Genomic DNA, 17,089 nt, shown 5'->3' with positions numbered 1-17,089 from the left:
GATTTGTATGGATGGCTGGGATAAGAAGAGGTAGCCATAAGTTCAGCAGAGGATTGCTTGGCACTGGAGTGTGTGCCGGGAGGACTCACGCGCCTTTCGCTGTAAAGTGTTTGCACCCAAAGGATGAGGTTGAGATTATTACCCGCAATCACTTCACCGTCAAACTACGTCTCTGTACAATTCCATGCTGATAAAATCAACCTCTTTCCAAGCTAAAGATCTTGAGGAAAACGTCCCTGTGTTTCTCATGGTCAAAAATATATGAGGAGGGAAGAATTGGCTGACAAAAGCACTGGGAACACAATGTTCCTACAGTATAAAATGTGCAATTCAGAGTAGTTTCAAACCATGGATATGTGGTTTAAAAACATTAAAAAGGCCTGATAGATTCAAACTTTCAGATTTTTGTTACTCATTAATAACAACAGATTTTGTGAAACTGTGGTTGATAGTAATTGAAATTCCTCGTTACTGCTGTGAGCTTAATGTCAAAAGTAATTACACACATCTACTTTAAATGGTATACTCTACCATTTAGGGTTGAGTGGAACAAAAAACCTTTTAAGTATGATGTCATATACAGATGTGAACAGTTTTTTTTCAAAACGAACAAATCTCCTTCAAATGTTTATAAAAAAATGTAAAACAATTTATTGATCATTAATGATACACAGAGTAACTGAATTAGCATCTCATTTGTTTTTAGAAAAAATGACATTTTCTTATTTGTCTTTTTATGTCGGGATACACAAAATTCGTAAAATCATCAATGACAGTGTTGAACATGATATTCAGCAAACAAAACTTGAAACCCATCTGGAATCTGCTGAACTTTCTATAATGTCTTTCAATGTGTATTTTGGGAGAAGGCATCCATACAGGACAAAAAAAAATTTGTAGGTTGAGGTTTGTTGAGGATTGTGAAGTAATAATGAGACGCTACTTCATGTTTACAGAGATTGTGTTGTTTTCCCCTTTTTCCAAGCACGGTGTTTTGAGCGAGCTGGCTCACATCTCTCCACACTGTGCAATGAGGATGGGCAGCTTGGGCTTATTGTTGGGTCCCGTAGGAACATTCTGTTGGGAAGAAGCAGCACAAATTTACAACATAAACATGTAAACGTGAACATCATTTACTGTACGGTAGGACACCTGCTCTGAAATATTTGTGACTGAAGTTTTATCAGGTCAGTGAAGCCTGCATTTGACACACACATTCTGACTACATGTTTTATATATATATATATATATATATAGTTTTCCACATGTATATGAGTGAAATAATTCAGGGACGTGTAACAAGTCAGTACACTGCTGTATGAGGAAGAGAAGGCCTTTAACTTTAAACATGTTACATAAATGTTCATCACTCAGTGATTAGTGTTCAGCAGCTTCCAAACAATTTTTAGGTTGTTTGAATACATTTTCTTATTTTCATGGTATTTTGGTCAATTTAACAGATCAGTCTAAAGTTTCTTGACTGATTTACTTCTGACAAATGGATCACATGATATAATTCTAGCAATGTAGACTATTAAATTAATATAAATCAACATTTAAAATTTGGTTTTTACCTCAATTTTTCTCATGATCAGCAAACCATCGACCACTTTCCCTGAAACAATCATGAATAAGACAATTAAACTCTGACACATAAACAAATTAACATTCATCTCTAAATAAATATGAATATATAATTCATATTGTAGACTTACTCACCAAAAACAACATGCTTTCCATCTAACCAGTCACATTTAGTGCAGGTGATGAAAAACTGACAACCATTTGTCCCTGGACCACTGTTTGCCTGAGAAGCAATATTGAGAAATAGCAGCTTTAAAACAAGGTTCAGAGTTCATTCACTTTGAATGGATCAATCAAATCTTATGGTCTAACTAAATTATTTCATACAGTATAATACAGGATATACAAAAAATGCTTGGAGAGAAATTCTGCAGTAAACCCATATCTAGATTTGTAAAAAGACTTTTTCCTGATACAGGAGTGTCTCTGCCATCAGCGCACTGATGGACACACATACCATGGACAGAAGACCAGGCGCAGAGTGCTTCATCCGAAAGTTCTCATCTGCAAATGGACCTCTGTAGATGCTGCAGATACCGGTTCCATCACCCTTCACAAAGCACCAAAGAGAAAGAGAAAATTATAGGTTCAAAAAGTTTAGATTTGCTGTAATTCACATGTTCACCACTAGAGGGCTGAAGACTAAAGGATTTTTTTTTTCCTGCAGCTCAATTCACAGCTCACAATTCATTCCCACAATTTAGCTCTGATCTTGATTTAATGGTTTGCTTCCTCAAACTACTTGCTTTAATGCTTTTAGTTTAGTCAGTTAGTTTAGTTAATCGTTTGTGTGAGTCACCAGCTTTCAGACTCTATTACCCAAGCAAATCTCATGCCAAATATGAGGAAGCCATAAAGCCACTCCTTAATGAAAAATATGGAGCCGCTGTACAGGTTAAGTAAGTGTCCTCCTCACACAGGACAACGTTACAAACATTACAGGGAGCTTTTTGGATGGTTTTAGTTGGCAGTGGCACACACACAGACCTCTCCGAAATCACAAAACACCTGTCATGTAGGTTGAGTTAAGCTTCCTTCACTGATCTTTACAATTTCTCAGAGTCTATAATGTGTTAGATTAAGAAAATCTTACCAATTATGTTTCTTAATGTGGAGTGTACTACAGCCTGTGAAAGCTGTTGTTAAATGTTATGGAGGGAGCTTTACAAGGAAAATAATCCAGTTATCTTGAGTTAAGGTGCCGTCACATTATATTTCCATCGTATGAATACTCATTTAGTTACACTTTCACTTGTATTGAAGCCTGTTCAACTGACAAATTCAAGTGTGGGTTTCCTTTCACTGGGCGGATATGGTCGTTCGGACAATAGAAACACTTCTGAACTGTGTTTGGAAACGGATAAGTTATTGTTCTAGTGTGTTTCATCACCTCTATCACAGAACCAGACTACAAACTGTAGCATCACTTTTATACACCGTTTATAGTTTATGATCTCTGTGCTCGATATTTATTTCTGACCTGCATCAGAAACATGACATCACATCATTTTCCGGGGGTCATGTGACCGCACCTTCAGGCTTGAGACTTAACATATTTGACACATTACCTGTTTGAATATTGAGGGAATTTAAGAGGCAGGGAACGTCTAATGAACGATGCTGTTGAGTTGCATTATGGGAAATGTAGGATCAAGTGCTTTTGAAGCTTGACTCATACTAGGGACTAAAAGTCAGGATATCTTGGCCTCTGTTGCTTCAATTTTGACCACTTTTTTTTTAATCTGTCTCTTGCAAGTCCCCCAACTTTATGGAAATGCAACTGTAAATTCCCCTTTAATGGATACAAGAAATGTTCGATAATTTCATAAGTGCTTCACTGATGATGGCTCACTTCCTATAGTGACGTAGTGTACAATTCATCTACCACCATGTCTTCAGGTTTGAAAAAAAGCCTTGCTTCTCCAGCAGCTTTTAATTTAACACTTCCTTTGCATGGTTTATGGGACAATCATCTTTTACAGTCAGATCGTTTTAACATTACTGTGATTGCATCATATGAACAAAGCTGTTTATTATGCCATATTATTAAAATCACTAAGCAGACAGCAGAAGTGTGCATGTACTCACATTTACAAAGTCCCCTCCTTGTATCATAAAGTCTTTGATCACCCTGTCAATGAACAATAAAAACATATGAATAAACTCATATTTGCGGAAGTAAAGCTCACCTTTGATAGGAAATAAAAATGTATATGATGTGTTGATAGTCGCTATAAAACAAATTGATATAAAGCAAATTGACATGACTACTGTTGTTTAATCTGGCCAACAGATCAGTGTTTTCAATATACTGTATATTTCATTTTGATGTATGTATCTAGATGGTGCATATACAATATTAAACAAAAAAACTCAACTCAAAACAAACTCATCTGACTGCTATTATTTCATTCTGTGTCCAGGATCGGACTTGTGTTCTTGTTAAATAACTTTAAAAGCCACCAGAGGATGTGGGGTTTCTAGATGAATTACAATCATTCAAAAGTATTAAAAATCATTAAAAATGTTTATCTTTCCAACATCCGAGTACAATGTGAGCTACACACATCAAACTGCCATGTTTGTACCTGTGGAATGTGCAGCCCTTGTAACCAATGGGGACTCCATCCTTCCTGTAGGACACAAGTTTGAGACGGGACAAAATGAAGTTAGCGATAAAGACAAACATATTGTATTGTTTAAAGGCCCCCATGAACTGAAAAATACATTTTCACAGTTTTAATCAAGTGTCCGTGTTCATTTATTTCTTGTTATATGCCAAATATGTGTCAAAAATATCAGCATCACAGTATTTTTTACATCAAAAAAACATCCTGTAAAATGGTTTCAAATGTTTATTGACACATCCTGTATTCAGGAGCGTTTACAAAATTTCATCCAATCAAATGTGACTTTGGGTGAGTAGCTAGCCACATTGGTCATATAAAACTGCACTTCACCATTTGTGGGCCGTAGTAGCTAAAAGAGCAATATGGAGAGAGAAAGGAAGAGATGTGTGTTTGGATATCAGTGAGTTCTCATTTCAAAAACAATTTGGTCTAATTCATTTATCTCTTCCTCTTCCTCCTGATCTAACAACAGTTGAGGGAGGTGTGTGTGGAGCCAACAGGCCTCTGTAGCTCCATCCACTTTTTAGTGGTCTAATCAACAGCAAAGGATTTGATTTAAATCTCTCTTTTAACTGTACACCGCTCAAATATTCGGTTTCACTGGGAAACACATCACAGTACAGAAGCTAAAGACGCTCCGTTTCATGGGGCCTTTAACAAGCTGCCAAATCTTTCCGCTTCTCTCAAAGCAGGCTCATCTATGTATGTGATGTGAGTTTTGATAGTAAATGGCTGGCAGCTGCTCAACAAGCATTTTAACAGGTCCTGTTCTGTGGGAGCTTACTGAGGTGTTCATGAAAACGCTCTCTGATTTTATTATTAATATAAAAAAATACATTTAATTTGTACCACATTTTTCATTCATACTGAAACTCAAAGTGTGTATATGGATGTACTGACTTGACCTACTTTGCATATTAGTAACATAATTATAAAGGAACAGAGTTGGATGCCTAAAGGGGTGTCCTGTTAAATGGTGTCATAAACCTTCCGTGTTATTTAACTATGAGGTAATCCATCAGCCTCATTGACTCGCTGCCAGTAACAATGCACATCCTCTATCATGTTTAGTATTTGGCCACAAACGTTGTGGGTTAAAAGCTTTCTTTGACTTTCTCCAATTAAATCCATTCAGACGTAGACATAATACTGAAAGACAGTTTATGAGACTATTTGTTTTTTTCTTTGATCAGGTTGTCAGGATATGATCTTCTTACAGCAGGATATGGCTCTTTGTGTACCTGTATTATAATCAGGGTTTGTTCCTTATCCCTTAACAGATGAAGGGAAACAGGTTTTACATGTTCATGAATCAAAAATGAGGCTGAAGCCAAAAGCTGGGACTAATCGGATATTTGCATATATAAACAATGTGTAATGTGTGTCTGGTTCACTGTGTGGGATGGTGTAGTAGTGCCCTTCACCGTCATACCTGAACTCTCCAGTGCAGAACTGCCTGTAAGAGATAACAAAACTGTCACTTACAGCTACAAAACTCAAAAATAGTCTAATCCAACCCAACAACAAACAAAACAAACAAAAAATAAACCAGACCATGCAATCCAATAACCTGAGCAGCCTTACCGGAAATTCTCTGCCGTCTTTGGAACCACATCAGCAAACAGCTCAACCTTCATCCGTCCGACATCCTGAAAAAAAACAGTTGAGAGAACTTTTTATAAACAGTTGAGATGTTCAATGAAGATTGAGACATATAAATCAGTTTGGCCTCTGGCAAAAACACCCCATTGATTTGAATAGAATCAGATCATTCTTGTTCCTGTAGGCTCAAACCGGACCGAGCAGTTAAACTCAACAGACTTGAAAACAGCCTCTACCTCTACTGAATAACAGCTGTATGATTCCTTCTCATCTTTCTTCCTTCACATTAGCTTCTTCCTTGTTCGCTAGAAACGTCAACCAGACTCTTATCTAAACAATAGAGGCTATTTTGTCCCAGTTCTGATAGCATTTCTCAGGGGTCAAAGCATAAGTAATGCACAGCTGTGAATGAGAAGAATCCACAATCGTGATGCAACACATTACTGAGCATAAATGCCTCCATGAACTTTATGTTGATGAGAGTGCGTTTGTGAGTTTGGCAGCACGGAGCGTCTGTCCACCCAGGCCTCCCACAACTCCAAGGGGGCATGCAAATATACGTTTGCCGACTGTGAGAACAATGTCTCTGTGTGTGTCTGTGTGAAAACAGACAATATGCCGGTGTAAAAAGATCAGTTTGTCCCCGAGACATCACTGCACACAAACGTCTCACAGTGAAACAAGCAGCCATTGGATCCCACCCGCCGTCTTTTCCATTTAGACAATACGTTTACAGTTTCTAGGCCATGAAATGAAATGTAGAAGCAAAGTGTTGACACAGAACAAACATCGACCACGGAACATTTTATCTACGGAGGGTTTTCTCTGGTCGGGGTGTGACGTCCACTTAAGTCTAATGCCTGACAACAGGTAAGAGAGCATGTAAAAAGCTTCTTCATCAGATCATACAGAGATTTTAGAGTCTACATTTTAAAGAATTTATACAGTTACAATACTTTTGTTGTGATGCTGGAATGAGTGTGTCGAATTTCAAAAAGGTCTGGATTCCTTGAAATACAAAAGAAAATACAAAAACTGTAAAGGAAGATGAGAAAAAAAAGTAGCAAGTGCACTAAACCGATTTGGACACAAGCCTAATGGTTTCATATAACAGTCACATCAAAAAGTACAAACTCCAGGAAGACACCTGCTACACCTGTTTTAACTCTCCTGCAGTTTACTTGACCTATACGTACACGGACATTAATATTTACACAGAAAGCAAATAAACCCAAAGAGCAAACAACTGAGCAGAGATCATGCGATAAAGTGAAATAAAATCAACAAAACAGAATCATATTTTGATCTGCAGAGGTGCGTTGCCAATATGTAGTCGTTTTAAATTGCAAGGCGTTTAAATCAACAACTGTTCCGAGCTATTTTTGTAAGGCTAATTTATAATGTAAAAATACCTAATTCCGTTATAATGCTACATGAAAACTACATATAGAGGAATTCTTTTACATGCTTCTTTACTTTTACCCTAGAGCTTGTGCATCAGGAAGAGCTTCAGGCCAAGTATAACTATAAAGAACCAAGTACAAGATGTATAACAACTGTTCTTGTTATAGTCAGGTTAAGTATTTCAAGGAAGCAACTTTAGGAGGCCCCCATTCAACCCTTCACATGGTTTCATGGGATTATAGTGTAATTGTATAGGGACGTAGTGCGGGCGAACAAAACCAGTGACAGGGCGTGGTTTCAACTCACAAGTATTGTTAGTAGAAGCTGCGTCTCTGGGTAACCTGTTATAGGACATGTAAATTGACATAACCAGAGGTAGTCACCTGGGGCATTTGAGAGGCAAAACAAGCCGGCTTCCTTGAAGACACAAAGAGGGCGTGTCCCAAGTTTTTTTGTTTTTTGTATTCACAATGGGAGGGTGGAGACATTGAGCTGCCTAAACCGCACCATCTGACAACAGTCATACACCTTGCAGGCGAGCCACGAGCATGCAAGCATGCAGGGCTTCTAAATTGCTTTACTGGATGAGAGAGAAGCACCTGGATCTCTGCTGAAACACACTGGACTACAACAAGCCTGGACATAGAGGTACAAGCTACTTCTGGTTTTTAACTTGTTGAGGTAGCTGGGAGGAAATGCTGCATGCCTCCAACAGTAAACTTTGCTTTATTCACCATAAATGTTACAAATCATGCAGATACTAAATGCAGGGAATTCAGGGTGGTGTGTTTGCTGCTGGAGTGAGTAGCGTTGCTGAAAGATATTAACATGGAACTGACTGACTTTGCAAAAGAAGGAAGTTAGAGTTGATTGGTGAAAGAGCCATGTGTGAAGTTTGAATACCACATATTTGAATACCAAGGAGTGTCTCAAGGCTGCAATGATAAAAGCCAATTCGATTCTGTTTGCAAGGATAACAACTGCAAATGTCAAAGTGTCAAATGTATAATTGTCAGTGTACTGTACATTAACAGAATGACAGTTGTATCCTTTGCATTTTAGATGTGCCTCAAAAGTTAAATTTGGTGACTGTGATCAGTGTTTGACTTATTCCTGGTGTCTCCTCTAAGTCAGGAATGTGGAAAATAAATACAGAGGGACAGTTCTGTTAAATGCTCCACACCAAGGATCAGTAATTTAGTTCAACCAATGGCAAGTTTTTTCAGGATTTTTCATTGTGGGGCCGTTAACCGGCACAGACAGACCTATGTTTTGTTTATTTCTTTTCATTCATTTAAGAATATAATAGACTTGTAAGACTGTTAAAAACTGTATCTGAGGGGGAAAAAAATCTGCATCAGCATCAATACACCATTTGTGTTTGTGAAGAACAAATCTGTTCTGATCTCACAGGCTAAAGTTGTGGAATTCACACATTAAACTTTAATTTCTGGGAGGTTTATTAGACTTAATTTCAGCACCGTTCACTGTTCAAATCACATGAAGCAACCGTAGTTTTAACGCCTCTCCTCGTGTGGGGACAGTGTTTGATGTAACAAGGTTATATTACAATAATTAAGAGGAGCCTTGTGTTTATTTTATCTACAGTAGATTTGTGAAAAATTATGTGAAAGTTTTGATGTAACCTATGAAAATCAGAACTTTCATCTGGGGGCCAAATATTTTTGCTGCAGGGTTAGATTTGGCCCACAGGCCACTATTTGCCTATCATTGATGTACAGTACGTGTAACTGAACCTAGTGTGTTGTGTGATAAGAAATTATACTAAGAGGTTACAATTACACCCTATCTGGCAATAAAATAAGGTATATTTAGCACACATTGACCAATCCAATGTGACCTCTCATTGTTCAACCTGCCTATACTTCAATTTAATCTAGTTTTGTCTTCGACGCAAAAAAAAAAAAAAAAGAATTCTGGGGTAAACACACGCCAGATTTTATATATGTATCTGTTAGTGGAGTGCTGAATGAGTCTTTGGTACTCGTGTGTACTGTCAGGGCTTCCCACAGTGTTTTATAGCAGAGGTCGGCCACCTTACCTGAAACACAGACCATCTCAACTAACATAAAACTAGAAATACCACCTCATGGTTGTACGCCTCCACCAACCAGTCAAGTTGCAGTTCACATCCATGTCTGTGCAGACTCATAATATTTGTAGTGAAGACTTTGAAGGAATTTAATAAAAGGCATTAAGTGTGTTTAGTGTCACCAATTCAGTATCCAATCAAATGTGAAATATGGTCATAATCTCCCCTTCTGTTATCTCCCCTGAGTTAGTGTTGAATAATGGCCAGAAAAGTGTTTTTGCATTTTATGATTCAGTTCATTCTCAAGTCCAAGTTGAGGTTTGTGCCAAATTTGAAGAAATTTCCTCAAGGTGTTCCTGAGATATTGCGTTAACGAAAATGGGACCGACGGAGGGACGGACAGACAACCCGAAAACACATTAAAAACATAAAAAAATAAAATTAACTCACTAAATGAACTAACTAACTTTTATTACATTAACCATCAGGGAAAAAGGGCAGTGGTGCCATTCAAACAGCAAAGGCAATAATATTTATTTAGGCTGTTAACGTACTTGTTATTTACTCAACCATCTTTTGTTAGATCATGCCAAAGGTTGTTAGCACATGCTTTTACTTTATTGTTTGTATAGCCATGGTTGTTAACCAATATTATCTTCTCTTTGACAGCATTTCCTGGAGCATCTTGATACTGAACTAAATGCTGCTCAAGCCGCCATCATCTCTCCAAACTATCCACACCGCCAAAATGCTGGCCATTATAGAGCATTGGGAGGGGGAGTCTAGCTGTCACACAGACAACAATAAGCAGTTTCTGTTTCTTATACTTTTCAAGGTAGGACTGGATGCAGCTGTATTGTGCTCATGCTGCAAGAAGCTGAATGCCTCCTTTTTAAGCACGTGCAGCCTGTCCATCGTCTTGGCTGACATGGTGATGGCATTTTTTATGGCAACTGTGTGGTTTCTTGGGGCTGAAAGGTCTCTTGTGCCACCCTGCTACCTCTTGGCTTATGCCTCGGCAACATACGGAGCGCTGCCACTGCCCATGATGTGCCTGGGTTTAATGGACTACTATTTGGAAGATACCTGCATCGGCAACCAGAGCACCTTCTGCAAATCCCTAAGGAACGTGGTCTTGACATTGCTGGTGTGGATGCTAGCTGGTATTTACTCCTATGGTTCTGTCAACGGCAAGCTGATGGAACTGGATTACGTGACAGGGGTAAAGGCTCTGGTGTGTGAAGTAGAGGAGGCCAAACTCATTACCTACTTCACTTTGGTGATTTTCACTGCAGTGATTATCACAATGGTGCCCTTTTGGTCAAAGATTCCCCAGTGGGTGAACAAGGTTGACATGTTGTCTGAAGCGAGGGAACAACAAGAGAACATAAGGAGCGACTTGATTTTCACTTCGATCACCCGCGTGGAGACAAAAAGTGGTGAGGAGAATTATCTGGAGGGGTCCATCCAGCCACGACCGCCTCTGTGGCTCAGCCTAACACTGGGCTTCAGTACATTTTGGATGCCTTATCTCGCTGTGACTGTGGCCTGTACAGTCTTTGGCTTAAGTGTACCTGCCTACATCACTGTTAACCTTCTGTGGTTGGAGTGCACCAACAGTTTACTGGTGGGTGTGATATTCTGGGCCAAGAGTGAGGCGCTGGAGCCATACAGCCATCTACCAGAAAATGTGTGCTTATGGCATCTTTACTGGCATCTGAGCAAAGGAACCCAACATTCCCTTCAACCGTCACAAGGGAAGAGAAACACTCTCCTCTATGTCTAATAGAAACCTGTTACACAGGGCTCGACATTAAGGCTTGTCCGCTTGTCCGGGACAAGTGGATTTTTTAATAGCACAAGTGGAAGAGAAATTTACCTGCCCCACTGGACAAGTTAAGTCATTAAAAAAAAACTTGTCCTCACTTTATGTACAGTGTTTCCCCTACCATTGACCCCGCCCCTCTCGAAAGAAACAAATAAAAACAAATGTAACTTATGCTAGCAGTATAGCATTAGCGCTGACCACACAAAAACGCTGTTTAGCCACCTTTCAAATTCAGAAATAGCATTTACACTTTACAGCTGTTAGCTCAGACTGGCTTCCTACTGCAGTTTGTTGTAGCTTCTACACCACTGACTCCTGCTATTCAGGTGTTTAAAACAAACAAACCCTCCGTGCTGAAGCTAGCAGGCAAACTGGAGCCACTTTCATGGGGCAGACAAATGAATCAGAGCTCAGAGGAACATATATGACATTAAATGACGTTTACGGCATCAAATAACAATGTCAGACATTAGACAACAAAGTAAGTAGCTAGAAAAGCTCTTCAGTGAAGCTAAAGTTTTTAAAATTTACATCAATGTTGTTTCAACCAACTAGTTTATCAGGTGCTGCTGCTTTACATTACATTGTTAATGTGACGTTAGCTTGATAGTTTGGATAGCTGGACTGCTGATGCATTCACACTGTGTGTAGTTTGTCCACAATTACTGTAATTAACACCGTACAAGTTAAAGTTCTGCTTCATGCTCTGTCAGATTTTTAAAAGGAAGCTTTTTAGATTTTCAGAGTGAGTGAAGGAATCAGGAGAGAGAAGACACAAATGAGGAAAAATTGCAGGATGTAACTTAATGGTGTTTAAAGAAAAGACCCAACTGATTCAAGATGGAAAGAAGAAGTTTAAGGAGAAAAGACAAAAACATAAATAAGGTCTGACTTCCACCTGTATGTAGATGGATTACTGCTCTGTAAATATTTTTAAAGGCACCATCTGTCTCCAAATGTAAACTAAAGGACATCCTAACAAACAAAAGTCAAAGCACAAGATTAAAACATGTAAAAGGATTAACAGACCTTTTAATACAAATACTAACACTGCACATCAACTCTATTAACATGATGTTTTCTTCAACTGTTAGACGGTTGTTGACTTCAGTAACTTGTAAACTCAGCACTAAAACTGAAAGTTGCGGTTATTAGGCAACACAAAATGCTGATTCGTTATTCATCTGACTGATTCATCTATAGGTCAAACTGTTTTCTTGATTTGGTTTGACCGAATTACTTCCTCATAAGTCAGTTTCGTTATTTTGTTTTATTGCAAACATTGATGTATATCAAGAACCATATAGACAGTGTGAAAATGCAGATTTGTTTTTAAGATGGAGACTCACTGGTCCATCTGTCATCCATAAGGCCCACATTTATTTATGTGTTGTGAATTAATATTGTTAATATTTTAAATTTAGATAAATAGATATTGTTAATATTTATTTACCTAATTTTTGTGCACTTGTTTCACTTCAGCTCACTATAGAGAAATACAGCGATACAGACAACCGCCTTACTGTGCACGTCTATGACGACACTGTCGACACCTCGTACCCATGACACAGCCACTCCATAACAAAACTAGTAGTTTCAGGGCGCCTACCACCCTCCCAACAGAAACAAATCCTAGAGGAAACACTGTCAATCATCATTATTAAACATCAGAAGGATCATCAGTGATTAATCTATAGAGCTCAGACTTTACAAAGTATTTCACAATTCAGGATCAAATGAAAAGATCATTAACAGGGAAGTAACGGCTTTAATAAAATTCATAAACTGAATCATTTATATGTTGACACTGTTGGGATGCTTTCAACTGTTTGTTCGTCTGAATGAAGTAAATTATTGTCATTTTTACCTGGACAAGTGACTTTTGTGCCTGGACAAATGAAAGACAATTTACTTGTCTGAAGGACAAGAGCCTCAAAAAGCTAATGTCGAGCCCTGTTACATATCAGATCTCACAGCCGTGCTACAAGGAAGCGAATAAAGACTTCATGAAAATGAGTGAGCATCTATGAATGGCTCCCTGTGTGAATGCTGCGTTAGAGCCAACGTAAAGTGACTGACAGTTCTGGACGCAAATGCTGGACGTCTCACCCCTTCACCAGCACACGCAGAAGTGCTGCAGAAAAAAAAACTGAGCAAGACGCTTAACTTCTGTAAATATTTAAAAATATCACACATTTTCTAGATTCATTTGTATATGTTTGTCACATATTAGACTAGAGGGAAATGCTCTGGTGACTGATGAGTTATATCTATAGCCTTTTGACCCCAAGCAGGTATTGCTTTAAATAAACATCCTGAAACGCATCACTGAACCAGAACCTCCTGTAATTCTTCATCTATATAAATATCGACCAATTCAAAGTTGGTTCTTGACCTTGAGGCTCCAGAGCAGCTGCTTAATGGACCTTCAGGTAAGAGAGTCTGCTGTTTCCAAGCTCAAGAACCTCAGATTACAGTAAAAAGCTGAGGTTGTACTGAAAGAAATGTAAACAGCTACAATTAAATCTGCTGATGAAGAACAAGTGACCTAACTGAAAGCTCCAGAACAGCTAGTAGCAAGACTGCTTTCTCAGCTTCTTTGTAGAATTTGCAGTTTGTGTCTTTCTCCATTACTTTTCTACAATGTTTACCTTTTTTACACATCAGAAAACATCAATAAGTCGAAATTTAGTTGTTGTCTGTTAGCCTGTGTTAAAAAGAACTATCAATAAAAGAGGTGAATCGTTTCCCAACGATCCTCACGCTGTCTGCATTCACGCAAAGAAAATTAGTATATGCTGCAAATGTTCACTGAAATGAAAAATGTCCTCTGAATGTATATTATTTTATGGCAGCTCGAAATGAAATCCTAACATCAGCTACCGGCTGATGCTGCATTTTAAAATTGATAAAATGTTGACAACCATTTGTGCTGACATGCTCAAGGCAAAGCAAGTAATACATTTCCATTGCAGAGGTCTGAATACCAGCTACAACAACAGCTACAACGCCTCAGAGGAAGACATGCAATCACCAAACAAGAGAAGAAGTTAAAGGATAGGTTCATCAGTCTGTCTTAAAACAACAGTCAGGTGCCCAAATGAACATTGAAAGAGGTTTTCCTTGCTGTAATCATTCCTCCTGTTCATACTGGCTGTTAAAAGATCCCCTTGAAATGTGCTTTCAATGTAAGTGATTGGAGCCAAAATCCACAGTGTGTCTGCTATGCAAAATGAAAAAATGCATTTAAAAGTTGATGTGAGGCTTATGGAGGCACCAAATTTCCTCTTTGTGTTTCCTCTGACAGTGTTTAAGTGTTGTGCTGTGGTGGTACAAGTATATATATAGTAACAAAAAGAGGAACGTTGGCACTAAAAAGACTGTAATGTTGAAAGATATCTACTTGATTTGACTCAATTGGACGACTGAAGCTTCATATTGGCATCAGATAAACTTTTGAATCCATTTTTGCACAGAGGGAGGACTGTGGACCCTCAAGAGGAATGATTGCAGCGAATAAAAACCTGTTTCAATATTCATTTGAGCTCCTGACTTTTGTTTTTAGACAGACTTGAAAAACTGTGAACTTGTCTTTTAAGTGTCAATAGAAGTGTCAAGAGGAATCATGTATGTACAGTATGTTGTAACGTATGAAAGATGTGTTACATTATTATCTTCATATAAATATTTTAAAACTACCATGAGAGCAGAATTCTACATTTCTTTTTGTATTTATTCTTCCTCTATACGTGGTAGCTCCGATTCTAAACAGCTCATGTGTAGTTTTGTGCAAAGGATGCAATATTTGTTTATGTCTGAAGAGAATTTGCACAAAGGCATGTGGTTTTTCAAACACATTGTGAGCTTTATTCCACCACCTTTCGTTTCAAAAACACTCCTCCAGCACACCTTCTTTTGCACGTGTAGCATCTTCAACTTTCCTACTGTTGGTCATAGAAAATCTGTTTGGGATGTTTAGTATCTGAAAAAATATGTTAAGCAAAAATAATAAATATATAATCAGCAACATTCTTGTCTGTCTTCTTGATGATTAAACTCGTTGCCTTTATATTAGTGGATGTGACACCAGGGTAGGGCTGCAACTAACAATTATATTTTTCTTGATTAATTGATTAGCCCTTTGGTCTGTAAAATGTCAGAAAAGGATGAAAAATGTAGATCACTGTTTCTCAAAGCCCAAGATGCAACCTAAAATGTTTTCTTTTATCCACAAGTGAAAGATATTTAGTTTAATATCAAAGACGATTAAAGAAACCAGAAGATATCCACATATAAGAAGCTGGAACCAGAGAAATTTGCCTTTTTTTTCTTTAAATACTACTCAAATTGATGAATCAATAATTAAAACAGTTGGCAATTAATTTTCTGTCAATCGACTAATCAATTAATCGATTAATCATTGCATGTTATAAGTATCCTAAGTTTATAAAATAGAAGGAAAGTATTTCTTGAGCTTGAAATAAACATGAAATAATTGGATTTTGCACTCCACACCCGTCTGTAATTTTCATTCATCCAAAAGTAAAAAATTTTCAAAGATGGCGATCTACTGGCTTATTTCACTACTTCACAGGTCCACATGTCACAGTTCTCATAAATATGTAAAGCAAATGCAGATATTAGGGTCTAGTGATGCAAGATTTCCGACCAAGTGTGACAGTCTGGAACATAAAACTGGTACACAGAAAACTAAAAACAGAAATTCAGACCTATGCATACATGCAGGGTTTTCAAAAGTGAAGTGACTAACAGCTGATAGCTGATGTAGCCTCTGTGCAATTTTGATTAATAACTTCACAATTTATTTAAATTATGTGTTTCCAGTCGCATGGTGGGTTCAGGTCATGGAGGCAAAGAGAAGGACTTCACTTCATTTTTCAGCCACAGGTATGCTTATCAATAATGCTGCTGGGCAATATATCAATATTATATCAATAATATGATAAAAGACTAGGTATCGTCTTAAATATTGGATGTCGTAATATTGTCATATGGCATAAGTGTTATCTTTTCCTGGTTTTAAAGGCTGCATTACCGCAAAGTGATTCATTTTCTGAACTTATCAGACTGTTGTAGCTGTTATCTATTATTTGTCTTTACACACTTAGTCATTATATCCACATTACTGATGATTATTGATCAAAAGTCTCATAATATAAATGTAAATATTTTGTGAAAGCACCAATAGTCCTTACAATATTGTCAAAAATATTGTGATATTTGATTTTGTCCATATCGTCCAGCCTTCTTGTGCAGACAGTTTCAGACATGTTATCATAACCATTTTTAGTCACGTGGGTTCTCATAATGTTTGACCAAGTAAACTCCATAATGTCTCGATTAGCTGTCAGATGAGTCCCCTTAACGACCACAACAGACTTAAACAAAATGTTATCTTGTTAGGAACAAACCACTATCATTGTGTGAAAGCGTGTTCACCATTTCACCGCGGACACCGTAATTACACTACAACACGCTCAGCATTTTAAACCCCAATGCAAAGACCGCATTGTTTGTTGTGCGCGTTACAGGTTAGTCGTTTAAATAGCACCAAAGTAGCTCATTTGGTACAAACTTTGACTTAAACGTGGTTATGTTGAACTTGGTGAGACGCGGTGGCGTTAACTCGACGTTAGCTGTGAAGTAAAGCAGCTGCTCTGCTCTGCTGACTGACTCACCTGCCCTCCGATGGTGATGTCGAAGAAAACAATCGGGTTGTTGGGATTTGTTGATTGAACAGACATTGTGGCACTTTCCTCGCTTTTTAAGACTAAATAAATATGCTGTTTGCTCGATTATACATAAGCTTCGTTTGAACCATGAACATAGAGCTGCGCCTGCGCCGTTTGGACCTACGGTGGCTCAAGAGAGACATGCTACGGCTCGCAGTAGGGGACAAAATACTACCATCGCGGAAAAAGCGCTACCGGAAAGGCTTAGGTGATGCTTTTGGGTTTAAAGGTGTAG

General features: G+C 38.1%; 1 protein-coding gene across 1 annotated transcript; it reads right to left on the bottom strand.

Annotated features, from left to right (window-relative positions):
* Window positions 1-625: 625 nt before the first annotated feature.
* On the bottom strand, window positions 626-17,000 carry ppih (peptidylprolyl isomerase H (cyclophilin H)). The gene is made up of 9 exons (XM_067591778.1): window positions 16,801-17,000; window positions 5,799-5,863; window positions 5,647-5,670; window positions 4,173-4,217; window positions 3,673-3,715; window positions 2,042-2,134; window positions 1,720-1,807; window positions 1,575-1,615; window positions 626-1,077 (listed from the first exon to the last, which is right to left on the bottom strand). The coding sequence occupies exons 1-9, from the start codon at window positions 16,864-16,866 to the stop codon at window positions 1,009-1,011; spliced, it is 534 nt and encodes a 177-aa protein (XP_067447879.1). The 5' UTR covers window positions 16,867-17,000; the 3' UTR covers window positions 626-1,008.
* Window positions 17,001-17,089: the final 89 nt, after the last annotated feature.

Source organism: Thunnus thynnus, chromosome 6, assembly GCF_963924715.1.
Source record: "Thunnus thynnus chromosome 6, fThuThy2.1, whole genome shotgun sequence".
NCBI lineage: Eukaryota > Metazoa > Chordata > Actinopteri > Scombriformes > Scombridae > Thunnus > Thunnus thynnus.
Note: the sequence above shows the minus strand (reverse complement) of the source record. Positions and strands in the feature narration are given on the sequence as shown.